This window comes from Pelodiscus sinensis, chromosome 1 (genome assembly GCF_052426305.1).
Source record: "Pelodiscus sinensis isolate ZL-2025 chromosome 1, ASM5242630v1, whole genome shotgun sequence".
Classification (NCBI taxonomy): domain Eukaryota; kingdom Metazoa; phylum Chordata; order Testudines; family Trionychidae; genus Pelodiscus; species Pelodiscus sinensis.
This window is the reverse complement of record NC_143052.1, coordinates 306,442,620-306,469,772: the sequence shown is the minus strand read 5'-3', so window position 1 is coordinate 306,469,772 and position 27,153 is coordinate 306,442,620. Positions and strand designations below refer to the sequence as shown.

General features: G+C 43.5%; 1 protein-coding gene across 5 annotated transcripts in view; it reads right to left on the bottom strand.

Annotated features, from left to right (window-relative positions):
• The window catches only part of CDK8 (cyclin dependent kinase 8), a 180,390-nt gene that overhangs the window by 90,818 nt on the left and 62,419 nt on the right, over positions 1-27,153 (bottom strand). For 4 of the 5 annotated variants that reach the window (XM_006138901.5, XM_075919243.2, XM_006138900.5 and 1 more), the window contains one exon: positions 13,097-13,172. The exons of the other annotated variant lie outside the window; for it this stretch is intronic. In XM_006138901.5, coding sequence (XP_006138963.1) covers positions 13,097-13,172 — 76 coding nt within the window. The remainder of the gene's footprint in view (positions 1-13,096; positions 13,173-27,153) is intronic. 5 annotated transcript variants of the gene reach the window in all.

Sequence of the window (27,153 nt, the reverse complement as noted above, 5' to 3'; positions counted from 1 at the left end):
TGGAAATGACAGGGTGGGATCACGTGAGGATAACCTGTTGTGTTCCCTCCCTTGGGGGCATCTGATATTGGCCACTGTCAACAAACAGGATACTGGGTTAGATGGACCGTTGGTCTGACCCAGTATGGTCATTCTTAAGTGTGCTGAATATACTGAAAACTATTTCCAAAACACTGGATAAATTACAAAAGGATAGCTGCTCTATTGCTGATATTGTTGAAATTTGGACAGAACTTCAGATGCAGGAAAAAAAAAATCAACAAAGTTAAAATTATAGGCAATGAAGCAGCAATTACTCTGCCTCATTTTCATGCCAATGTTCTCAACAGTGTACCAGAGTAGATGTTTACTAGGAAGAAAAAATATGCTGTTATACCATAGGCATCTAAAAACTAAGACAACTACAAGAAATTTCAGAGCTAGAGGTGAACCATGTAAGCAGTACAAGTTTGCCACTAAAGTTTTTAAGAAAGGAAAGCTACTGAATTGGTGAAAATCACTGGTTAAGCACTTGGAACCAGACACTAAATGGCACCAACAGAAAAAAAACTATTGTTTTCAAAAGTTAAGAAAACATTTTTAAACTTGGATTAGTTCACTCTAAATTAATACACCAAATGGGAGATGAAAAGGCAAAGCTCATTTTCTTCTTCCAACCTATGAATATAAACAGTGTGGGAGAGGATGAGATTTATGAGTTCTCAAACCCTGAAGGATTTAGTGACCAGGAAGTTATCAATTAAAATTTACAACTCTAGATAATGCTTCCTTTGTTTAATAAGTCAGTTTTAAATGCAGAATACCTCTTTATCAACACCTTTTTTTTAACGTATCGAGCATATTCAACTGAATTTTATTTAACAATTAAAAATTTAAATGCTGTTGTGCATTTAATTGAATTCCACTTTGCATCCAAATGCAGCTTGATACAAGCTTAAAAACAAAAAAGGAAAAAGAAATGTGTCAGTCACCAATGTCAAACATGAAAAAGTAAAGAATTCTTCTGAATAAAGACATGTTAAATTATAAAATTGCTTAAATAAGTGTGTATGGATATAGTGTATTCTGGTTAGCAAAAAAAATCCAAATTTAATGCAGAGGCTATAAAAAGTTACAAAACAACATGTTTTAATTTGCATTGATTGCATTAACTTGTATTTAAGAACATAAGAACGGCCGTACTGGGTCAGACCAAAGGTCCATCTCGCCCAGTATCCTGTCTACTGACAGTGGCCAGCACCAAGTGCCCCAGAGAGGGTGGACCGAAGACAATGATCAAGCGATTTGTCTCCTGCCATCCCTCTCCAGCCTCTGACAAACAGAGGCCAAGGAAAATAAGTAAAAATACAAAACCATTCATTTAAATCAAGGTTTTCTGCTTTACCTGTTTAAAGAATTAATTAAATCAGTGATTTAACCACTGGCTTAAATCATGCTACCCTACCCCAGATCAAAACCCCAAAAGGAAAAAGGAACCGCATAAAAACCTAGGTAAAATATAGAACTAGAGCACCCAGATGCAAAGCAAGCTTTTCCCACAAGTTTTTGCCCATCCAACTTAGTCCTGATCATGCATAAAACCACCATACCGATTCACAGAAATCCCCATTTCACTGCAAAGCTAACCTGCACAGGGATTTTCCTGATAACAAAATACTCCTCACTAGTCAAAGCAAAAGTGTTGACAGTTAAAATTACTAACCTTATATAATTCAATGGGTAGGTCTGTGACTCTTGGAGCAAGGTGGTACTTCAATTACTCAGAATTTCATCTATGGAGCATTCCTAATCTTATCTCATAATAGACTGTGGATAGACTGCAAACCAGAGACCCCCCCATTTGTGGAATTGCTATTTATGGTTCCACGTAGTTGCAGGTCTCCTGTCCCAGCCTGGAGGGGATAATGGGGGAGGAGTAGCAGGGGCCAGGCCCCACAGTGAGTTCCCTGCAGCTCCTAGCCCCTGAAGTGAGTTCAGGAGCCACAAGCTCATCACAGGCCTGGGAGCCATGGCTCCCAGTATTCACAAATTTCAGCACTGGCGGTGGATGCAGGAATGCATCTACTGTGAATGGTAAGGGTTTCCTGTATTTAGAGAACAATGACATTGCACAGTCTACTGCTGATTGCAAACTGTGGTAGTTACAGTGCATATAAAATTCCAGAAGGAATTAGGCTGTATGACATTACTACAGAGCAGCTTACTATTGAAGTTCTGGGCAAATATTATGAAGAAAGTACAAGTTAATGAGACCGCCTAAAGACAAAGCTAAGAGTAAAAAAAAAAAAGTTAGGCAACAGTGAATAAATCAAATGGCAATGCACTACTAATACAGATTGTCCTAATACAAACTGTCAGGACAGGATGGAGGAATTGTCTTCCTATGTTTTTGGACAGTGTCTAGCACTGTGGGGCAATGATCCTATAACCCATTGCACTCGATGGCTCCAAGCCAATAAAGTCAATGTAATATAGGTTTGTTTGTATTGTTTTAACCTGTTGATAGGACTTATAGCCCTGTTCTACACTAGCGAGTTATTTCTAAATAACTCCCCTTATTTCAAAAAAACAAGCAGAGTGTCCACATTACTAAGCCCATTGTTACGAAATAAAAGGCTGGTTATTTCAAAATAACTCCTGCTTTCCACCAAGAATAACACAGAGATATTTCAAAATAATTTTCCAGTACAGACATGCCCATACACAAAATCTTGCCTAAACTGAAATACAGGCAGTCCCCGGGTTACGTACAAGATAGGGACTGTAGGTTTGTTCTTAAGTTGAATCTCTATGTAAGTCGGAACTGGCGTCCAGATTCAGCCGCTGCTGAAACTGATCAGCGGCTGATTCCAGGAAGCCCGGGGCAGGGGCTTCCTGTAGTCAGCCACTGGTCAGTTTCAGCAGCGGCTGACTTGGGGACGCCTGGGGCCGAACAGCTGGGGTGCTTTGCTCTGCTTTGCCCCCCGCCCCCGTCCCCCTGGTCTGCAGACCAGGGGGACGGCGGGAGGGGGAGGGGGGAGAGGAAGCAGAGCCAAGCCACGGAGCACCCGGCCAGCTGACAGCCGAGACGCGTCTGGGCTGTCAGCTGACCTCGCGCTCCGCGGCTTGGCTCTGCTTTGCCCCCCCCCCCCCCCCCCCCGGTCTGCAGACCAGGAGGACCGGGGGGGGGGGGGGGGGGGAGAGCAAAGCAGAGCCAAGCCACGGAGCGCGCGGTCAGCTGACAGCCCAGACGCGTCTTGGCTGTCAGCTGGCCGGGTGCTCCGCGGCTTGGCTCTGCTTCCTCTCCCCCCCCCCCACCGTCCCCCTGGTCTGCAGACCAGGGGGACGGGGGGGGGGACGGGGGCGGGGGGCAAAGCAGAGCCAAGCCGCGGAGCGTGTGGGCAATGGACAGCCCTGTCCGCTGCCCACGTGTTCCACCGCTTTGCTTCCTCTCCCTGGTCTGCTGGAGACCAGGGAGAGGAACGGCCCTGTTCGTAACTGCGGATCCAACATAAGTCGGTTCCGCGTCACTCGGGGACTGCCTGTACACTAAATTTAATGAACTTTTAAAGAGAAATCAACTGAAGAGCAGGTACTACCCCCCTATTTTCTTCTTAAAGTTTTATTCTTCAAGTCCTCAGAAGTTTCTTTCAACTTCTAAGGTGGAAGGATTTTCTTGTGTTAAAATTACATAAGTGAGTGGGTCAGGAGTTTTGGTTGATTTCCTGTGTAACGAGAGGCAAGGCACTTCACTGTTCTGTACCTCATCTGAAACTTACCTGTCCAATAGGTCTGAGGAAAGGATCAGTTTTTTCATACCTGTAATATGCTATGAAGCCTCAGAAGTTCTGTATAAATACACATTAGAAATGGATATTCCAGTGCATGAAATCTTACTGTAAGCAAGCCCTAGTTCCTTTGTGCTTCTTTATCGTTACGTAAATTCAACAGGAAAAAATAAGAAGCAAGGCAGTGTACATCACTGGAGAATTTTTAAAGAACAATATTCTAATAGAAGATCAATACAACATTCAGCCAAAATTATGTAAGAGGCAGACTTCATGTTGATCATGTTGAAGAAGTATGGGGTTGCCAGGATGAGGAGAATATTGCAATTGTAGCTCTTACTATGGTATTTCAATTAACAACAGAATTTAGTTTTACATGAGTACTGAAACTGTTCTACCAAAATAAATGGGGGAGTTGGTTTACTCAAAAACAGACTTGTTCAAAGTACTCAAGCTGAAGAAGAATTAACTATTATCTATCTATATATTTAGAATGTGTCTGTCTGTGAGTCCATCTGTCTGAGTCTGTTTGTTCAAGAACTCCTCCTGAACAGTAAGAGCTACTGCCACCAAATTTGGTATGCAGCTTCCTCTTATTCTAACTTAAAGCTAGATCAGGGTTTGACTGTGCCAGGACAATGGGAAGTCCCTGGAATGGGACTGTTTTCCAGAAGATGGGAAGGGGCAGGGAAGAGGGATACTCACAATGGCCACTGGGGTCAGAGAAAGCACGAGAGAGCTATACTACAGAGTGACCACTGGAGGCATCCACACCACCAAGGGAGTGGCCAGCGGGGGCTGGGGCTCACCACCTTGCTTGCCACTAGATGGCGTAAGTAGCACCCATGCCCCAAACCTTCCCACTCCGACCTTGGCTGCAGAGCTGGAGGGAGGGAGAGGAAAAAGGTCCCTGCTAGCCAGGAATGGGAACTGGGGAGGGGAGGAAAGGAAAGAAAAAAGGCCCCTAGTTGGCAGGGGTAGAGGAAAGGGCCCACCAGCCATGGGGAGAAGAGGTAACTCCCAACCCTGTCTCCTGGACCCTGTGCCCCACAGCCTCCTTCTGCCCTCCCTTCTCCCCCCCCCCCCCCCCACAACCACCAGGCACTTTCTGAACTCCTACACCTCCTACACAGCCAACCCCTGCCCTGAAGGACCTGGGCAATGTAAGGTAAGTCTTCTAGCAAGATAGTGGTTACCAACTAGTAGATCAAGCCTCTGACAGGTGATCCTAAATGGTTTGGCCAAGAGATTTATGAAGTGCCAGCACTTCAACTGCCCCTCCCCCCACAGCTGCACATCTCCTGCCCTTTGCCTTGGAGATGTCTCACCAGGAGCCTCCTGCTTTTTTTTAAAAAAAAAAACAGGGCAGGGGAGGGAGAAGAGAGGTGCTGATGTCAATGGGCCTTCCCTCCCACTTTGTGTCCCCTCTCTGCTCTGCGGAGATAGGATACAACAGGACTCGAGATGGAGTTTGCTGGCTGCTTTTGGGAGTGGTTCAGGGTCAAGACAGGGGTGAGCCTGCCTTAACCCCACTGCACCACCACCCAGAAGCCACCTGAGGTAAGCAGTGCCCACATCCTGAAACCCTACCCCAGCCATGAACCTCCTCCTGCACCACAAGCTCCTGCCCTAGTCCCGAGCATCCCTGCATCCAAATGTTCTCCCAGAGCCTGTGCCTAGAACCCCCTCAGACATTCCAACTGCCTGCCTCAAGATCAGCTCAGAGCCCCTCTCACATTCCAAATCCCTTAATCCAAGGCAAGAGCCTGCACCCAAACCCTCTGCCCCTGCCTGGTGATAGTGAGGGAGGATGGGGAACAGAGTGAGCAGGACCGGGGCCTTGGAGAAGAGGCACAAAGGAGGCAAGGCAAGAGTATTTGGGTTTCAGGTAGATCTTGGATTGCACTTACATTCAAAAAGTGATGTCATGCATAAAAAGGTTGGAGACTACTGTAGTAAGGATATAAAGCAAGGTAATTTTTCTAAGCAAAGAAGGCCACCCTAGAACAATGCTTGTTCATCTGAACTGTGCTGCTTATATTATAGCCAAGTTCTCTACCAGGGTAACACATCCTTATCTACTATATATTTGAGAATATCCTTTTGTTTGTTCAAGAACTCCTCCTAAATGGCAAGAGCTAGGACCACCAAATTTGGTACATACCTTCCTCTTAACAGCTTAAAGCAAGGTGTGGGTTTAGTTGTGCCAGGATTGCCCCGGCCCAGAGCCTTCCACCCCTCAGGCACCTCTTTTCCTGCTTTGTCAGGGAACGTGGGGAAAATGCACAGTTCACTACATTCTTCACTCTGGTTGGGAAGCATTGGGGACACACAAACCTGGACCTGCCTCAGCTCAGGGACATGCACCCCTCCCCCAGCTGTGCCCACTGGAGCTGCAGTGGCCATGGAGAGGAGCTTCTGACATGGCTCCAAGCTGCTGTGGTGAGAGGAGGTGGGGTAGTCCTCTCTCCCCTGAGATGCTTGGCTCTCAAATAATGAAGGTTTATTTTAAAATGAAGAGCTGAAATACAGGAGGCTCAACAGCTGAAATACAGGAGGCTCAACTGTTGAGGAAACTTACATTTTTAAATGGAAATTTATTACATATGCAAGTCAAGCCTCCCCACTTCCTCTGATTACTCTAGTATTTAAATGCATGTAATGAAACACTATACTCTAGATTTCTTTTTAATTAAGAAGACTGGCATTTATTAATTTTGCCTTGAAAATGCATTACATGATTATATTAAGTTATTTTATTAATTAGATGCACGGATGGCAGTTTATTTATAACAACATTGCTAATTAGTGTAAGGCTGCTGGCATAGTTTGTTCTTATATATAAACACACAAAAAACAGATACAAAGAATATAAATAGATAAGATGGAGAGGAATCATACAGCCCTCTCTGGACCAATGTTATAGCACTTATTTCATTCTATAAGGATATGTCTACACTACAGCATTATTTCAAAATAACATGTCTACACACAAATGCATTTCAAAATAGCATTTTGCTATTTCAAAATAGCGCGTCCAACTGAGTGGACGCTGAATCACATTTAAGGCCAGACAGAACCAGGTCCGGCAGAGCATCAGGTCAGGAATTACTTTGCGTGGCTGCTGCCTGAGGCTGAGGCCTGTGCTTAAAGGAACCTTTCCCTCCCCCCGGTTTGCCTACTTGCTTGCCTACCTCGATGAGGAACAAAAAAGCATTTTGTTTGTGCGCTCTCTGGTTGCCCTCACTTGGGACACCACAGTACCCTGCAACATCGAACCAGAGCTGCCCCTGGGCACTCTGGTGCTTCTCGTGGACGCGTTGCTGCAAGTCTGGCTGCACTTTCTGCAGGCTGCCATCTGGGAGGTCTATGGGGGGGGGGGGGGAACTGTCAGTATCCAAGAGGCCCTGCTGGATAGCTTCCACCCTGAGGAGCACTAAGAGCCTCCCTGGTCTGCCCCACTGGGGGACTGTGCCTCATTCCTCCCTCACGTCCTTCCACTTACCCCTCCCTAACCCCCCTTCCTGATGTCAAATAAAAGACACGTATTTTCATGAACACAAACTCTCTTTATTTAACAAAACTGAGGGGTGGAATGAAACTCTGGTGAGACTGGAGAAAGAAGGTGGGAGAGGGGAAGAGAGAGGGTAGGAGAAGGTAGGAGGAAACTGGAAGGGGGAAGCAAGGAAAGAAGGGGGAAGGGGAAGCTCAGGGCTCAGGGTCTTGCCAGATCAACTTCATTTTCATGCAAACCTGCTCCTGGGTTCGCATGTGGCCTTTGGTGGCCAGGCTGGCAGCTATCCTGCCATAGACAGCCTCGTTTCTCCGTCTAGTGCAGAGATAATGGACGTTGGGGGCATCCCCCCCCAAACCTGAATACGGTCCATGATCTCTACCCTGGACCAGAAAGGTGCCTGCCTTCTCCGGGCTCTGGCAGGCTCCTGGGAGCTGGCAGACTGCTCCTGGGGAGTGGTGGAGGGCTGGCTGCCAGTGGCTTGCTGGCTCATGTTTTGGGGCCACTGGGTCAGGGGCAGTGACTGCTGGCTCTGGGCTGGCAGGCTTGGAGCTGGCACAGGCACTGTGGCCAGAGTGAACCCCTTTAAGGACTCTGGGGAAAGGGGAGGGAGAGGAGTGTTCTTGGTTGAGGTTGGAGTGGCTGTGTAGACACTTATTTCGAAATAGTTATTTCGAATTTGGCATTATTCCTTGTGGAATGAGGTTTACCAAATTTGAAATAAGTGCTCCGCTATTTCGAATTAATTTCAAAATAGCGGTTTGGCTGTATAGACACTAGTAAAGTTATTTAAAAATAACGGCTGTGTAGACATACCCTAACTTATCTCTTCACTCCAATATCAAATATCAGGCATTTGTAATTAATTACTCCTACTTTTAAAACAACAAAAATAATGTAGTCTTCAGAACAATCTATAATACTATTTCAAAAATATTACAATGAAAAAAAATTCCTGGTGCAAGATCAAGAACTGAAAGTTCAAAAATGCCACATTTATAGAGCCCCATGTGGATACAAAAATGAGCCGTGGATATCCAAAAATTTCTATCCACATTCATATCTGCAAAAACGAGCCGCAGATATTTCCATCCATATCTGCAGATATAAAATGCAGGACTATGTAGCACTTTAAAGACTAACAAGATGGTTTATTAGATGATGAGCTTTCGTGGGCCAGACCCACTTCCTCAGATCAAATAATGGAAGAAAATAGTCACAACCATATATATTGTATCCTTTGGTATATATGGATACAATTGTATCCTTTGGTATATATGGTTGTGACTATTTTCTTCCACTATTTGATCTGAGGAAGTGGGTCTGGCCCACGAAAGCTCATCATCTAATAAACCATCTTGTTAGTCTTTAAAGTGCTACATAGTCCTGCATTTTGCTTCAGCTACACCAGACTAACACGGCTACATTTCTATTACTATTCTATCTGCAGATATAAAACAGATATCCATGGATTTGCAGGCCTCTATAGATTTAAGGCATAAATTCAATGGTCTTGTGCACATGTATTAGCACACAGTATTTTTCCCCTCCCAGGAACAGCCCAAACCAATTCATACGACTGACACTCTGGCAGTGAACCCAGGTTGTATACTGAAGGAGACTTGTTTACAGGATCTATGCCTCACCTGTGCAAAGTTTGGAGAGTATGTAGTGTAGTCAATGAGACAGTGGATTTAAGCAGGGAATCATCTCATGCTTAAGATAGCTGATTGCTACCCTGGAGAACTGGATCCTTTCTACAGGTTGGTTTGTTTTAAATGCAATCTCCTTCCCCATTTTTTAAATAAAAAAAAAAAAAGACATTCCATACTGTAGAGCCATACGGATCCCCAGCATGCATCATAAGAGTTGGAACCTTTAGATCCACAGCTGGAGAACTAAACAAACATCAGTGCACTAAACTGAAAAGAATGCCCTAAGCCAGAGAGCATTTGGGAGGGTAAAGGAATGGGGCAGGAGGATCTCAGAAAGCAGGAAACTGTTCTTGCTGTGTGTTTAAACAGCAGTTAGCATATTGTGGGCACTGCTAACAGTGATCTTCTAATTTACTTGTCACTTGATTTAAATAGGAAAAACAAACAACAAAGAGTCTGGTAGCACTTTAAAGACTAACAAAACATGTAAATAGTATCATGAGCTTTCGTGGGTACAACCCACTTGTTCAAATGACCCGAGTGTTCGAAATCCAGATCCAAGGATAAATAAGGGAAAAGGGTGGGGGGAGGGGAAGAAGGACAAAAAATTGAAAGGAAGGAAGAAAAAAAAGAGAGTAAATAAGCTTCAGAGGGATAACTGAGTGAGTCTGTAACAGGAAAATCTTAAACAACAAACAGTCTAGTAACATCTTCAAGACCTAGTAGTTATAAGAGGCTGATAAGAACCATTAGTTTGCACTTGGAAAGGAAGATGACCAACACCAGATTCTAAACAGGTATCAAGAACCATTAGCACCTTCATTGTTTGGTTGGTTGACAATGTGCGAGTCATCAGATATCCTGATTCTAACCATAGGCATGAGAATAAAACCTGTGAATGAAGTTTAATTCCACAAAAAGAGGATTACAGGTGATCAGGAACACCATCCCCAATGACAGCAATGCACACCTGGTTACAGAGCTCTGCAACTTTGTCCTCACCCACAACTACTTCCGATTTGGAGACAATTTGTATTGTCAAGTCAGCGGCACAGTGATGGACACCCACATGACACCACAATATGCCAACATCTTTATGGCTGACCTTGAACATTTCCTCAGCTCTCGCCACCTAACACCTCTACTCTACTTACGCTACATCGATAATATCATCATACGGACCAACGGGAAAGAGACCCTTGAAGAATTTCACAAGGATTTCAACAACTTCCACCCCATCATCAGCCTCAGCCTGGATCAATCCACATGAGAAATCCACTTCCTTGACACTACAGTACAATTAAATGATGGACCAATTTCTACCACCATATATCGGAAACCTACCGACCGCTACACTTACCATGCCTCTAGCTTCCATCCCAGAGGCATTTCTCAATCTATTGTTGACTTCCAGGCAAGCCTTAAGATACAACTGGATTTGCTCCAATCCCATAGACAGAGACAAAAACCTAAAGGATCTACACAGAGCATTCTTAAAACTGAAATACCCACCTAGAGAAGTGAAAAAACAAATTGACAGAGCCAAAAAAGTACCCAGACATGAACTCCTTCAAGACAGGCCCAAAAGAGAAAACAACAGAATTCCACTTATCACCTACAGTTCACAACTTAAACCCTTCCAATGCATTATCAAAAATCTACAACCTATCCTGGAAAATGACCCCTCACTCTCAGAGGCTGTGAGGGAAAGGCCAATTCTCGCTTACAGACAACCAGCTAACCTGAAACAAATTCCTTCCGGTAACCACGCAACACAGCTACATCATAAGTGTGCAGGAACCCACGCCTGCAATCAGCCCCGGTGCCAACTATGCCCACACATCTACACAATCGTTTTCATCACTGGACCCAACCACATCAGCCACCAAATCAGAGACTCATTTAATTGCACATCCACTAATGTGATCAATGCCATCAAATGCCAGCAATGCTCCACTGCAATGTATATCGGGCAAACTGGACAGTCTCTACAGGAAAGAATACATGGACACAAATCAGATATCTGACTTGTAACTCAGTCTTTAAGATGCTACTAGAGGGTTTGTTGTTTAAGTTTTTCCTGTTACAGACTCATTCCGCCATCCCTCTGAAGCTTGTCTACTTACTGTATTTTTTTTCCTTCCTCCCCTTCAATTCACTCTCCCAACTCTCAGTTCCAAACACATGGCACTATAGCAGCCCCTGCTATTCAAGAACAGCAATTTCAGGAAAAGTCCTATTCAAAAAGTCCTGCAGCCCTGAGACAGAGTATGCTCAGTACAGATGGAATTTTCAGAGAACTCTTAGCCAAATAAGTCTCTATTAAGTATGTGCAAACTGATATTTTCAGGGGCTCTTGACCTGGCCAAATTTAGGTAGGTTTTCATGGGCATAGCAAAAGGAGCATTCCTAATGCAAGAGTGACTTCCCTCTACCAAATTTCAAGATCCCCTTCAAAATCAGGGAGGCACTACAGCTTCTTGGTGCTAATATTCTGAGCATTGTTTAATATTGGCAAAAAAGTGATCATAATCTCTCTTTGAAACATCTGAACCATTTTAGCTGAAACTCTCCAACTTCTGTCTGAGACAGATACCCAATATGGGAAATTGCAGCGCAAACTGCTAGAGTTTGGCAAAGTTACAAGCACCTGAGAACGGAGTCTTTTAATGGAAAGTATCAAGAAAATTTAAACAGCAGCGTTGTAACTACAATAACGATCACGTATTCAAATGTGATCTTGTAGTGATCCTATTTTGCATATACCTCTTGAAGGATATTAAGTATGTACAGAATGTTATTTCATAAACTGCTGAGTCTCTCCCAAAACTCTTTTATGGATTTTCACATCTTATTTAGTTAATAAAAACAAATAAAGACATCTAGGATTTTCCACAAGGGACTGGATACTTTTATGGAGTAAGGGGAGAAGAGAAGAGAAGGTATTTGGGTGCTTCCTTGAGATGCAGTAGACTGGACAGATTTTCAGGTAGTACTATTGAACAATTATTCTCTCAAGTCAGTCCTTTTAAGAAGTCTCAGGCAAGCATCCAGAAATTACTAGCCTTGATTTAGGTTTTTAAAAATATAATTCTAATCTTAAATACCAAAATAAATTGATACTAATATAATAAAATTATAAAAATAAAAGCATCAAACCTCAGTCCTCTCGTATCAACTTTTCATAAAAAAAATCTAAGCATTATTTCAGGAAGATGTTTCTAGCAGAATTGTCAATTATTGCCATCCACAAACAAAGTGTTTCTGTACCATTAAGAAATCATTTGGAAACAAAACAAGAATTCAAAGGATCCACACAAATATAATAATGAATAAAGAAATATTAAAAAAGATTCATGAGTTTGTATATTAAATAATGACAGCTTACATTTAACAATAGAAAAATGTTTATTTAAGAGCATTACTGAATCACTAAATTTTTGAAATTTAAATAATTAATTGTTATGATATCACCAAGTGGGAACTGGCAAATCTGAAAATTAATAATCTATGTTCTATATATGAATAGTAGACTATTTACAGGATGTATATTCTCTTACACTTAACTTTTATATTAATTATTAAATTCAAATATATTTCTATAATTTTCTTCTTTAAAGATTAGACAAAAAAAAAATCACAGAATAGATAGTCTGCAAAAGCAATATTCCATTTGATATCAACCAAGCATAGATATTTCTAAAATCTTGTTCTGAGATCTTCCTTTGAAACCAGATATAGCTATATAACTTTTAAGGGTATAAGTTCTTTGAATGGGAAAGGAAATAAATTGTAAATCAAAATTAAATTATACCCAAATTTACTGTAATAAACAGTGCTGAAAAAATATAACAAAGTTTAGACAATCACTATTTTAATGAAGAGTATATCCAGTACTAACCGATATGCATAAGAACATATTATTATGATTTAAATATGTAATAAAATGTAATTTAGGAATTGCACCAATCATAATTTTTCACTGAACAGAATCAAATTCTTATATTAGCTAATGAGGTTTACTTTAAACCTAAAATTTAAGATTTCCTTTTTTTCTTAGAAAGGCAGATGATTCATTACAACTAAAACATTAACGTAAGATGCGTTCAACTCAAAAATACGTTATTAAAATCTTCTTAATAAATTAGATAGTTACTTACTGCTATTTCTCTGCATGCAGACATAGAAATTCCAGTACCTTCTATTTGTTTTAAAGCATAATCTTTATCATCTTTCCTGTGAAAGAAGAAAAGATGTTTTTAAAACACTGCTTTGTGCATTCAGAACAAGTTTATGTATTATTCAGATACCAGCTTCTAATCAATTTAAATTCTGTATCATGTTCTCTTGATCCTTTGGTAGTTTTAATGCTCTGATAGGATAATTTAGAACAGCTAATCTGTATTAACTTCCAACTCCTGCGTTGATAACTGCAAATACAAGTAGTCACTATATTAGAACATATTTTTAGGTCTTATTAATACAACTTCAAGGATTCATAATTTCACATTTACCACATATTAGAAGTTAATTTCAAATTTCATATTTACCACATATTTCAATGAAGGAATCTAGGATACAAATAATTTCTTAGATGATAAAATTACAAAGTACATCAGATTACATAGAAATCAAATGTATTACACCCTGGAACCCTCACAGTACAGATTCTGAACAATCATGAATTCTTGTATAGCCCAAGAAGAACATGAAATTCATTAAAAACTTGCATGTAAGTGTAGCCCAAGGTCCAGTGTGTTTCAGCAGCAGCCCTGGGAACTACAAGTTGTGGACTACAAACTGCGGCATGTTGGGAGAACTTCCTGGTTCCTGCCAGGATGTGCCCTCTGCCCCCAGCAGGGTCTCAGAAAGGACTGTGCTAGAAGCAGCACACAGGCTGCATGCTGAGAGAAGAGGCTGCTGAACTGTTTTCCTGTTTTGTTTTTACAGAATAAAGCCTGTTCCTGGTGATTTGTCAGAGTGGGTCTCGTCTGAGGTGCACTCACACATACATAACACAGAGCACACCAAGCAGCCTCAGGCCTACCCCCTCCTCCCCCCCCCCCCCCGTGGTGTAAGAAGTCACAAGGTTTCCCCATGCTGAAAAACCTCACACTGGGCTAGCCAACAGGAGGGGTTACATAAGGAAATCTCTCTTCCCTTTGCTCCATACCTCAAGAACTAAAATTTCATCCTGTTCCTACCAATCAAATCCTTGATGCAGTTTAAAACCCAGCACTAACTTTAGCATTTTGCATTCTGCAAACTGAAGACTCTTCTAAATCACCATTAATACATGTGAAATACCTGAAACTAAAAGTTGTGAAACAGTGGAGAACTACTAATTGTATTTTTACATCTGCTCTTGAAGACTGTTTAGCAGCTGCAGCTACAAGGAGCAATAGAGGAAAAGGGCTACTTGTCCTGCAAGTCTGAGAAGCATAGGTCTTTAGCAGCATACACACCACCCATATCTCTTCTGTCCCAGGAGCACTATAAACCAAGTGTGGTTCTTTAGTAAAACAGTATTTCCCAGTCTATTCCCATATGCCTCACAAGAGTTTGTAACATGCTAGAGAATTCTCTATGAAGAGTCTGTCTATCCCAAGTATGCTCCAACTGCACAGAGCTAGCTAGTAAACAGGCTTCAACCAAGAGCTGAATATGACTTTGTTCAACTGCTCCTCCCTACAGCCATGGCCTCTGTGGCTCTGGGATCTGGAACTGACAACAGACTGTCTCTCTTGTGTGGTCAATCATCTCAAACACAGAGAAGGAGAGAGTAACTGACTTGTTGTTAAAAGACATGAGAACGGCCATACTGAACGGCCATACTGATCAGACCAAAGGCCCATCTAGATTAGTATCTTGTCTTCTGACAGTGGCCAATGCCAAGTACCACAGAGAAAATTAACAGAACAGGTAACCATCAAGCGATCTATCACTCATTCTTGATTTCTCATGTTCAGTAGGTAAGAGGACAACACATCTGCCCATCCCAGCTAATAGCCATTGATAGACCTGTCCTCGTAGTTCTTTTTTGACAATTACAAAGGCAGGCTGAGGTAGACAACACAGGCAAAGGCAGGACAGTGGAGGAGGGAAAACAGCAGAACAGGCTTATGAGGGACTGCTAGGTAATAAAGACAAAAACAGGACATGATGGAGGAGGGGAGGGACCATTACGCAATGCTCCCCTCTCAAAAATGGAACAGAATCCAGGATTCATGAGTCTCAGATTTGCAGCAGTATATAGCATCATACAAGATTAGAGTTGGAAGAGCCCTCATGAGGTCATCTAATCCAACCCCAGCTACATCTGGAGTATTGTGTCCAGTTCTGGGCCCCCCACTACAAAAAGGATGTGGACGCATTGGAGCGGGTCCAGCGGAGGGCAACCAAAATGATTATGGGGCTGTAGCATATGACTTATGAGGAGAGGCTGAGGGACTTGGGTCTATTTAGTCTGCAGAAGCGAAGAGTGAGGGGGGATTTGATAGCAGCCTTCAACTTCCTGAAGGGAGGTTCCAAAGAGGATGGAGAGAGGCTGTTCTCAGTAGTGACAGATGGTAGAACAAGGAGCAATGGTCTCAAGTTGTGGTAGGAGAGGTCCAGGTTGGATATTAGGAAAAACTATTTCACTAGGAGAGTGGTGAAGCACTGGAATGGGTTACCTAGGGAAGTAGTGGAGTCTCCATCCCTAGAGGTGTTTAAGTCTCGGCTTGACAAAGCCCTGGCCGGGTTTATTTAGTTAGAATTGGTCCTGCTTAGAGCAGGGGGCTGGACTTATGACCTTCTGAGGTCTCTTCCAGTTCTATGATAAAAGCAGGGCCCACCTCAACTAAATCATTCCAGCCAGGGCTCCGTCATACCAGGCCTAAACAAATCTCAAAGGATGGAGATTTTACCACCCACCAGGGCAACCCACTCCAGTGCTTCACCACTCTCCTAGTGAAATAGGTTTTCCTAATATTCAACCTAGACCTCCACCACTATAACTTGAGACCACTGATTCTTGTTCGGTCATCTGCCACCACTGAGAATAGCCTGGCTTCTTCCTCTCTTAGAAACCTTCTCCCCCATTTTTCTCTTCTTCAGACTAAAGACTAGTTTCCTCAGCCTCTCCTCATAAATCATGTACCTCAGCCCCCTAATCATTTTCACTGCCCTCCATTGCACTCTCTCCAATACAGTCACATCCTTTCTGTAATGGGGGGCCCAAAATGGGACAATACTCCAGATGTGACCTCACCAGTGCCAAATAGAAGGGAAATAATCACTTCCTTTGATCTACTGACAATGCTCCTACTGATACATTTCAATATGCATTAGCCTTCTTGGCAAGAAGAGCACACTAATTGCTCACTCATTCAGCTTCTCATCCATGGTAATCTCCAGGGCTACGTCTACACTGGCCCCTTTTCCGGAAGGGGCATGTTAATTTCAGCGATCGCAATAGGGAAATCCGCGGGGGATTTAAATATCCCCCGCGGCATTTAAATAAAAATGTCCGCCGCTTTTTTCCGGCTTTTAGAAAAGCCGGAAAAGAGCGTCTACACTGGCCCCGATCCTCCGGAAAAAAAGCCCTTTTCCGGAGGATCTTATTCCTACTTTGAAGTAGGGCCAGTGTAGACGCTCTTTTCCGGCTTTTCTAAAAGCCGGAAAAAAGCGGCGGACATTTTTATTTAAATGCCGCGGGGGATATTTAAATCCCCCGCGGATTTCCCTATTGCGATCGCTGAAATTAACATGCCCCTTCCGGAAAGGGGGCCAGTGTAGACATAGCCATGGTCTTTTTCTGCAGAAGTGCTGCTTAGCCACTCAATCCCCAGTCTGTAGCAGTGCATGGGATTCTCCTGACCTAAGCATAGGACTCTCCACATCTTCTTGTTGAAACTCATCAGATTTCTTTTGGCCAAATTCTTCAATTTGTCTAGGTCACTTTGGACCCTATCCCTACCTTCCAGACTCTCCCCCCCCACCGCATTTTTGCATCATCTGCAAACTTGTTGACGGTGCAATATATCCCATCATCCAGCTGATTAACAAAGATGTTTAGTTTCATAAACATTGTAATTAATTACATTAATGTTCCCTCTAAACTTTTCCATCTAAGTGTGGAATAATTTTGTGTACATCGAGCCATGTGCAAACATGCCATAACTAGTAAAAACAAAAACCACATAACTAGTAAAAACAAAAACCACAGCTGTGAGCGCTTTGCTAATCAGCTGGGTGGCATCCGAAACTCTCCTGATTATACAGTTTACAGGTCATCACTCTCTGACATAGCTTACAAGGAACATTGGACAGACTGTTTATTATATTAAGATATTTAGCTCTGAAATGCTTTAGTTTTAAACCTGGAATTCTCAAACGTTATTGTACCATGATTCTGTTCTGTCAACAAACATTACCAAAGCCCGAATCAAAGTGGGAGATTCACCCGATTCTACTCAGAGAGGTAACAACTTGAGGCCTCCGAGGCTGCGCACACAAAAGATTCCAGTAGGCATTAGAATAGGGGTGTGCAATAATTTTTGGTGTGGAGCCACTTCAAGATTCTGGAAAGTAATCAAGGGCTGCACTTTTCTGTAGAGGAGATGTGGGATCTAGGGTGGAGGTTGGTGCACAGGTTAAGGGACTGGGGTGCAGGAGACTGTGTGAGGTCTGAGAAGGAGCCTGAGTGACGGAGGGGGTTGTGGGATTGGGATGTAGGATTAGGGAGGGAGTGTGGGTGCAGGAGAGGATTCTGGCCTGAAGGAGGGGCTCTAAGAGGAGATGCAAAGTCTGGGAGGGAATTGTGACCTAGAAGGGGGAAAAGTGGGTACACACTGCAGAGGATTTGGGTGATAACCTGAGGCAGGGGAATGGGATGCAGGATCTGGGAGAGAATATGGATACGGGAGGAGAAGATTCTGGCCTGGAGAGGAACGTAGGAGGGGATACAGAGTCTGGGACAGAATTGTGACCTGGGGCAGAGGAGTGCAGAGGGTTTGGATGGTGACTTGGGAGAGGGAGTTGGGGTGTTGAAGGGGCAGGGGTGCCAGAGGCAGGCTCTGACTGGGAGGCATTTACCTAAGCCAACAGCCCAGCAGCACCCCCAAGGCAAGCTGGGCTCCCTACCTGCTGCAGCCCCCGATCACTTTAAACTGCAGGCTTGTTCACTCCCTGTGGCTCTCCGCTCTAGGAAGGGAAAGAGGCTTGTGCTGCCCCCATCCCAATCTATCAATTCCTATTGGAAATGGTTGTTTCCAGCCAACAGGAGCTGAGAAATTGGCTGGGGTCAATTCCTATTGGCCAGTTGCTTCCAGCCTATGGAAGATGAGGATTGGGCTAGGGGCCAGGAGATCACATGAAGCCTCCCCTTCCTTTCAGAACAGATAGTCGCATGGACTGCACTTTAAACCACAGCAGCTGAGGGTTGCAGCAGGGTGGCCGACAGACCCGGATCTGGACCCTGGGCTGTATTTTGCCCAGCCCTGCATTAGAAGCACAGCTATCCCAGTCACTGTAACATGCCATGGAACAGACCAAAAGACAATACTGTACTATGTGCAGAATTTGATGAGTAGGCAGTAAACAGGTCGTGGGGTCACACATTCAAAAAAGAAAAAGAAATACTGAATAACTACCCCCTCTGTGAGTATTATGCATTCCATTCACTGAATGGCACAAGAATTCTAAAATAGAATAGGATCATGTAATTAAAGAATATCTTTACGCATATGCACAAGAGACCTGAATTAAGACTACCTAAGAACCTTAATATGCATATTAGACCATTTTCTTGTAATGCAGCTTTTCATGAAAAGAAAAACTACTATATGTTTGAAAGAGAGTCTAATAACTCCTCCTAAACAGTAAGCAGTAGGTCCAAATTTGGTATACAGCTTCCTCTTATTATAACTTAAAACAAGATACAGGTTTGGTAGTGCCAGGAAAATGGGATGCGCTTGGAATGGGATTGCTTCTCAGAAACCATACAGAAAAAAAAAAAAAAGACGGAATCACCAGACAAATGAAAGGAGCTGGCTAGGGGTATGCACCTATGGGAATTGCACAGAACTTTGTAGGATCTAGCCTTTTGTAAATAAGGTTCCTTCTGAATAGACTGGTCTTCTATGTGTATTTACAATGCCCAGCATATGAGGCCCCAATCCTGACTCGGACCCTGTATTACTATGTGGTCTTTATTTGATCAACGTCAAATAAAGACCAAATTGAATAAAGTAAAGCTATAAAACAGCATGAGACAAAGTACTAGTTAGAAGACAGGAAATAAAGGGTATGAATAAATGGTAAATTTTCAGAATGGAGAGGGGTAACTAGTGATGTCCCCCAAGGGTCAGGCCTGGGACCTATCCTTTTCAACTTATTCATAAATGATCCGGAGAAAGCGGTAAACAGAGAGGTGGTAAAGTTTGCGGATGATACCAAACTGTTTAGGATAGTCAAGACAGAAGCAGACTGTGAGGGACTCCAAAAAGATCTTACCAAACTGAGCGTTTGGGCAACAAAATGGCAAATGAAATTTAATGTGGATAAAAGTAAAGTAATGCACATCGGGAAAAATAACCCCAACTATACATACAGTATGATGGGGGATAATTTGTCGTAGCCAAATTAGGAAAGAGATCTTGGAGTTATTGTGGATAGTTCTCTGAAAACTTGCACACAGTGTGCAGTGGCGGTCAAAAAGGCAAATAGGATGCTAGGAATTATTAAGAAAGGGATAGAAAATAAGACCCAGAATATCTTACTGCCACTGTATAAAATTATGGTACGCCCACATCTTGAATACTGTGTACAGATGTGGTCTCCTCACCTCAAAAAAGATATTTTGGCCTTGGAAAGGGTTCAGAAAAGGGCAACTAAAATGATTAGGGGTTTGGAACGGGTCCCATATGAAGAGAGGCTAAAGCGACTGGGACTTTTCAGTTTAAAAAAGAGGAGATTGAGGGGGAATATGATAGAGATGTATAAAATCTGAATGGTGTGGAGAGGGCGGATAAAGAAAAAAGTTATTTATTAGTTCTCATAATAGAAGAGCTAGAGAACACCAAATGAAATTAATGGATAGCGGGTTTAAAACTAATAAAATAAAGTTCTTCTTCACACAGCGTGTGGTCAACCTGTGGAACTCCTTGCCAGAGGAGGCTGTGAAGATTAGGACTATAACGGAGTTTAAAGAGAAGCTAGATAATTTCATGGAGTTTAGATCCATAAAAGGCTATTAGCCAGGGGATAAAAATGCTGTCCCCGGCCTCTGTTTGTCAGAGGCTTGAGAAGGATGGCAGGAGACAAATCGCTTGATCATTGTCTTCGGTCCACCCTCTCTGGGGCACCTGGTGTTGGCCACTGTCAGCAGACAGGCTACTGGGCTAAATGGACCTTTGGTCTGACCCAGTTCGGCCGTTCTTATGAAGCTTTAAAAACATCAATATTATGTATGGTTATTCCAACAAAAACAAGTTACAGTAAAAAGTTCTCTTGGAATTTACCAGATCAGCGGTCAGAGTGACCAATATAATAGGTTAGGACAGCAATACAATAAATTCAGGATTTACTGGTATGGCGTCCTGACAGGTCTTTTGCCTCATCAGTGATGATAAATGTTCAGCTGCATGCGTTTTGGTATGCTCTCCCAGCATATTATGCCAGCTCTATGCAGGTAGCTAGTATAATAGACTTTAACAAAAGCCTCCCAAAACCACAAACTCAAATGAAATACAAAGGCACCCAAGTCAGGTTTATTGTCAAACAAAGTACATTAAATAGTCATTGGTAGCCAAATAGCCTTCGAGCCCCTATGTATTTGTACCTGTAACAATGGACACAGCTCATTTAATAGTATGGATTTTATTATTGCTCCCTAGGCTGACCAAAGAGTTAAGTCAAGGTACCCCAACATTTATAATCAATCTATAATACACACCTTGCATATCATCTTACATATTAATGACACATTGGTACCTCCCCTTGTACTTTCCTCCAAAGCATTCACTTCCCGTTGTTATACTTATACTCTCGTTGTTTTAAACTATTTTATTATGTACTAAGCTGGGGTGTCCTTGTACTGTCCTGGTGGAATGTATTTACATATTTCATGTGCTTTTAGCAGTGCTCGCAGTTCATCTGCCAAGAGACACTTACAGGCAAACATCTGCTTTTGACAAGGCCTGCCTGTTGCTCACAGTATAACTCTTGCTTACTTTGGTTGAGGCCCCAGGCCCATGCTTCAAGCTCTTTCTTTCTCCTACAAATACCAAGAACTACCAAGAAATTAGTAAATATTAAATATTTCAATTTACAGATACACTGGGAAACCAGATAAGGGAAAAAACAATCAATAGCTGTAGATTCCCTTAAATCAAGAGTGGGAAACTACAGTCTGTGGGCCAAAAGCAGCAAGCCTCAGCAGCCCTTGTACCCTTCTGCAGGCAGGAGCAGGAGCAGAGCCCTAAGCAGGGTGTTTTCATTCTCAGTTGGAAGCAGATCAGTGAGGTGTTTGTTTTTGCACTTGCTGGGAATCAGTAAGAGGGTTTTTTGTTTGTTTTCAATACAAAGCAGGCAGAAGCCCAGCAGCAGAGTTGGAGCTATCCAGTTTTTTGTACCTAATGTAGCATACCCTACGGACAGGTGGCATACGTGTGCATTCAGTGCAAAGCGCTCCTGGCCCTCAGAGACCATTTACAGACTTTGGAGACCAATGTGACTGAACTGGAGGAGCTAAGGAAGGCAGAGAGGTACACAGGTACACAGTAGAGAAGTCCCACCCTTAGTCAGACTGCTTCTGTGCTGCTGAGAAGGATGAATGCCTCATGGGAGGAGAACATCAATCCGCAGCAGAGGGAAATAATCTCATTAGTTAGGACCCTTCTTCCATATGATGTTAAGGTATCCTCTCTCACTGAGGATAACCCTCTAAGAGACTGAACTCCAGTTATGAGGAAAAGACAAGTATTAGTAATGGGGGATTAAATCACTGGAAACATAGCTGGGTTTGTGATGACCAGGAGAAACTTATGGTGACTTGCTTGCCTGGTGCAAAGGTTGCAGTTCTCTCAAGACATCCAGATAGACTTAGTTAAACAGAAATTAAGAAGTGCAGTACCAAAAGTAAAATCCCTGCAAGCTGCATGGAAACTTTTCAAACTCACCATAGTAGGGGCTCAACTCAAACATACTGTATATCTCAAATAATTAAAAAAAAAAAAAGTGCCACTGTGGCTTGGCTTAACCCAAAAGAAGCAGTGAAAGGATAAAAAAGCATTGTTTAAAAGGTAGACATTAAATCCTAGTGAGGAAAATAGAAAGGAGCATAAACATTGTCAAATGAAGTATAAAAATATAATTAGGAAGGTGTCAAGGGGCATATCAACCCCACACTGAAGAGCTGAAATAGTCCCTCCCGCACAGCCCTTCTTGGCATGCTCCCAGAGGAACCACACTATAAAAGGCCCTCGGGCAGCTCAGTCTGGGCTGACTGCTGGAGAGGAAGGAGACGCTGGGGTAGCCCCAGACAGAAAGAGTGACCAGACTTTCCAGCAATAGTCAGGCCGGTAGGTGCTACCTGCAGAGCCATTAGATTGACGGGGAGGACATCCGCCAGACACGGGTAGGAAGTAGCCCAGAGTGGGGAGTTTACCCAGAACACTAAGCATGTTGCAGCAGAATTCCCCTCTGAGCAAGGCAGCAGCGCCAGCCACTGCCTACAGGGCCCTGCACTGGGACCAAGTGGAGTGGGAGTGCCCAGGTCTCCCTACCCCCTCCATAGCTGGCTTGAGGGAACGAACTGGGCCTGTAAGCCTGTGAACTAGACCTCAAAGCCGTGGTATCCCTGCTATAAGGACTTGTGTATGGACTTTGGCCTCTGGGCTGTATTCCCCTTAGTAAGGGCGGGGCTGAGGAATGGACTCTGGCCGTCTAACCCTGCTCTAAGGACCCAGGTGTGGACTTTGGCCATGGGGCCATATTACATCTCAGGGGGAATGCGTGCAGGGACCCTGGCGGGTAGGCCATAAGAGGGACTAAGCTCGAGAGGTCTCCCAGACAGAAAGCCAAAAAGGAATTTGAAGACTAACTAACCAAAAGTTCAAGAAGCAATAGAAAAATCAGAAACAGGAAGCCTGCTAAACCAGTGGTTCCCAACCTTTTTTATACCACGGACCAGCAAACACTGTGAATGGGTTTGCTGGTCTGTGGTACAGGAGGCCCCCGCCTTATGACACCCCAATTTACGACCCCCTGCACTTACGACCTTTTCCATAAGTGCGGAAGGGGCCGAAATCCCCCCGACTTATGTCCTCAGCCCCCCATTTATGATGGCGTACGGTCATAAATGCAGGCTTGAGTTATGACGCCTCCGACTTGTGATGCTTCCCCCGAAGCTGATCACGTCGCAAGTCGGGGACAGCCTGTATATAAAGACCCGGTCCCTGGAGTCCCACAAGTGCTAGCCCTAACTCCTAGAGCCCCCTCACCTCTCCACTACCCCCCTCAGTGCTAGCCACTGACCCCTGAGTCCCCTGCACCCAACCTCCCCAGTGCCAACCTCCAGCCCTCAGAGCTCCCCAGTGCCAGCCCCCCCATCCCAAACTCCTCAGTGCCAGCCCCCTGCCTGATAGAGCCCCACAGCACCAGACCCTCCAGTGCCAAACTCCTGTTTCCAGAGCCCCAATGCATCCAACCCCTCCAGGACCCTCCGCCCCCAATGCCAGCCCTTCCCTCATAGCCCCCTTACTACTAGCCCTGCCCCCAGAGCCCTTAGTGCCTGCTCCACCTCCCTCATCTAGACCTGTGCTGCCTCCTAGCTGAGCACTGCTGCCCAGGGGCTTGAAGTTTGATAGGAGAGGTAGCACTGTGTCAGATGTACTGCACAATCCTGATTCACCACTCCTCCTTTCCCTTCCCCCTTCAAGGGCCATGTGCATCGAGTGAGGCAGGAAAGCAATAAATAGGAAAAGTTCAGCTTTAGTCTCACAGCCCCAAGTCAACAACAGGGTGGCCAAGCAAGGCCACAATCTACAGAAATTTTAGCTGCAAAACTCAGATCTCTGAATGTGCGTGAACAGATCTGTTTTCCCCGACAGCTTACAAGTAGGCCAAATTTGGACAGATTTTAACAGTAATAGCAAGAGGTATATCTCTGACACAGTGCTACCTCTCCTATCAAACTTCAAGCCCCTGCTCCAAAATATGGGAGGCTCTGAGGTGAATTATTTTTCTTTTTAGGAAAAAAAAAAAGTAATGAGAAATTTAATATTGTAAAACAAAGTATTTTTATCTAATCTCCTTTTCAAAAGGAACAAAAATCAAAAGTTGCACCCTAAATAGCAAAATTTGGCAGTGTTATAAGTAGCTGAAAACAGGATCCCACTATACTAAAAAAATTAAAAGGCATTTATCCAAATCATCATCACCATATATTAAAACAAAACAACACAGAAATAAGTGTAATAATACCACAAAGCCTAGAAAAAAAGACTTATTCCAGCCACAAATCCCTGCCCCAATGCACACAGCTCAGATAACAACTCTTCTCCCCGTACCTAACAATATATACTGAAGTCTGAGAAAGTTGGACTGCTTCAGACCTGGCAGATAGATGGGTGAATTGCAAAAACTGTCTCCCTTATATAAGGTGTTCTGTCTTCTTTTAAAGAAAGGGAGCTTTATTTTGAGTCTCTGTTGGCAGCAGCCATGACAGTATAACATGTGGAATGGGTATAATCTCAAGAATCTTCATTTGGTTATCACGAATAAGTATTTTGAGTTAGGAATCTAGGTGTAGTTTCTCCCTCACTGAACATATATAACTCCTATTATTTTCAGGAAGTACATTAAATATACCCCAAAGAAAATAAGAGTAGAAATGGTTAACAATTCAGCCTGATTTGTGTGGGCGCATGCAATGCACTCATCTTGGACACTGCCTCTCAAGAGTTTTAACATTGCATAAACACTTATGTATATTAACAAGCACTATTGAACATATTTTTCACCACTGCAAAATACACTAAGATAAAAAGTGTTCTCTTAGCTTTCTAAAGAGGTATTTCATTTAGAGACACCAATGGGAATTTAAGATCACTTGCTGAATAGAGCTGTTCTTTTTACTTCCTTAACAGTCATTCTTAAGCAATCTGCCATGGACGCAACATTAAGGTTTTATTTGTAAAAAAGGAACTAATTTTGACCTTTATTATACCTCTCACTCTACAGACAGCTGAAACCATGCTCACAACTCTGTTTATCCAATCATACCTATATTTGTTTCCAAAGTAACTATGACATTTAAACCAAAAGCAGGAAGCAGAAAACATTTTAAAAAGCAAAAATGTTTTCATTTTTAACACTTAGTATTTTATCATTTGACCAGTTGTTTTCCTTTAGAATTGGTGTAATTTTATCCCATTACTTAACGTGTGCCAGGAGAAAAAATTAGCTTCTGTAGTTCATTATTGAAGGGAAGACCTAGTTCATAGAGATATGATCCTCACTGATGAGCTAATAAATTAGTATCCATTATGTACATACATCAAAACTAATAATATAAAATACTAAGTATCAAAAATGAAAACATTTTTGCTTTTTTAAATGTTTTCTGCTTCCTGCTTTTTGTTTAAATATCATAGTTACTCTGGAAACAAATATAGGTATGATTGGATAAAGAGAAAATCTAATGCAATCATCTTCAGAGTTAAACTTATGGTTCGCTCTCACCTTCCCTTAGCTATATACAAGAATTTCTTCTCTTGCCACAGTCTTCACTCAAATTTCCTTTATATATTAATGTTGTCACCTGCTGAAGATGGTCATGGACACAACCCCATGCTCTGGATCTCCCTAAACCTCCGGCTGCTAGAAGGTAGGATAACAAACGGATCATTTCATTTCCTCCAAAGCACCTGGCATCAACCATTATTAGAAGACAAGATACCGAGTTAGATGAACTACTGGTCTTACCAAGAATGGTGCTGATTATGTTAAAACGTGCTTGTAGTACCATTATGCCATCACTAGGGATGTTAAAATGTGTTTAAGTGAGTAACTGCGTAACCACTGAAAATTTCAGCACTTACACACAGGGCGGCAGTCAGATCCTGCCTACCTCCTTCCCTCATCCCCCAGTGCTGCTGCCTCTAAAAAAGAGATGGCAGGCAGCTTCCCAGGAACTGATGTGTGCCCTGCGCATACTGGGAGACTGCATGTAACAATGTTAACCATGTACACGGTTACACTTTCATCTCTCTAGCCATCATCCACCTGGTCTTGTTAAATTAAAATTATAAGTTCTATGGGGGCAAGGACAGAATGTCTGTATAACATCTATAACAATGGTGCCCCCAATTCTGCTGGAGTCCCTTAAGCCAGTGGTTCCCAACCTTTTTTATACCGTGAACCAGAAAACCCATTCTCAAAACTTTCAGCAGACCAGTAACAGTTTGTTAGCATATTGGCATATTCATTATGCAATGAATGAATATGCCAATATGCAAATAAAATGTTACCAATCCACCAAAAGCCCCAGACCACAGAGCCGGCTTTAGCTCCAGCAGTTGCCACATAGCGGGTTGTTTGTGGCAGGTCTGGGGGCTGGGGTACACCAGCCCTAACCCCTAGTTAGGTGTGTGTTAGTTAGTGCCAACTCGAGCCCCCCACCATTCCACTACCCCCATTGCCAGCCATCTATCCTCAGAGCCCCCCCCCGTGCTAACCCCCATCCCAAATGCCTCAGTGTCAGCACCCTGCCCCTTACAGCCCCCCCACCAAACCCCCAGTGCGAACCTCCTGTTTCTGGAACTCCACTGCACCCAGCCTCCTGGAGTCCCTGCCCCCCCCCCCCAGTGCCAGCCCACAGTCCCTAATATTAGCCCCATCCCCAGAGCCCCCCACCTCAGATGCCCCAGTGTCCCCCCAGTGTCAGCCCCCCCCTTCGTGCCTCCTACCTCTTAGAGCTCCCCAGTACTAACCTCACCCCCAGAATCCCTCAGCCAACATCTTATAGCCCCCCAGAACTAGCCCTGGCACCCCCAGTGCCTGCCCTACCTCCCTCACCTAGCCCTGCACTGCCTCCTTCCGTGCTGGGCTCCACACGGCTCTTCTGTGTCCAGGAGGAGACTCTGCCCCTGCCTGGCACTGGTTGGCTGACAGGTGGGGCAGGATACGTGTCACTCAACAACTGCGACAGGAAGGGGGGGCTGGGTGGTGT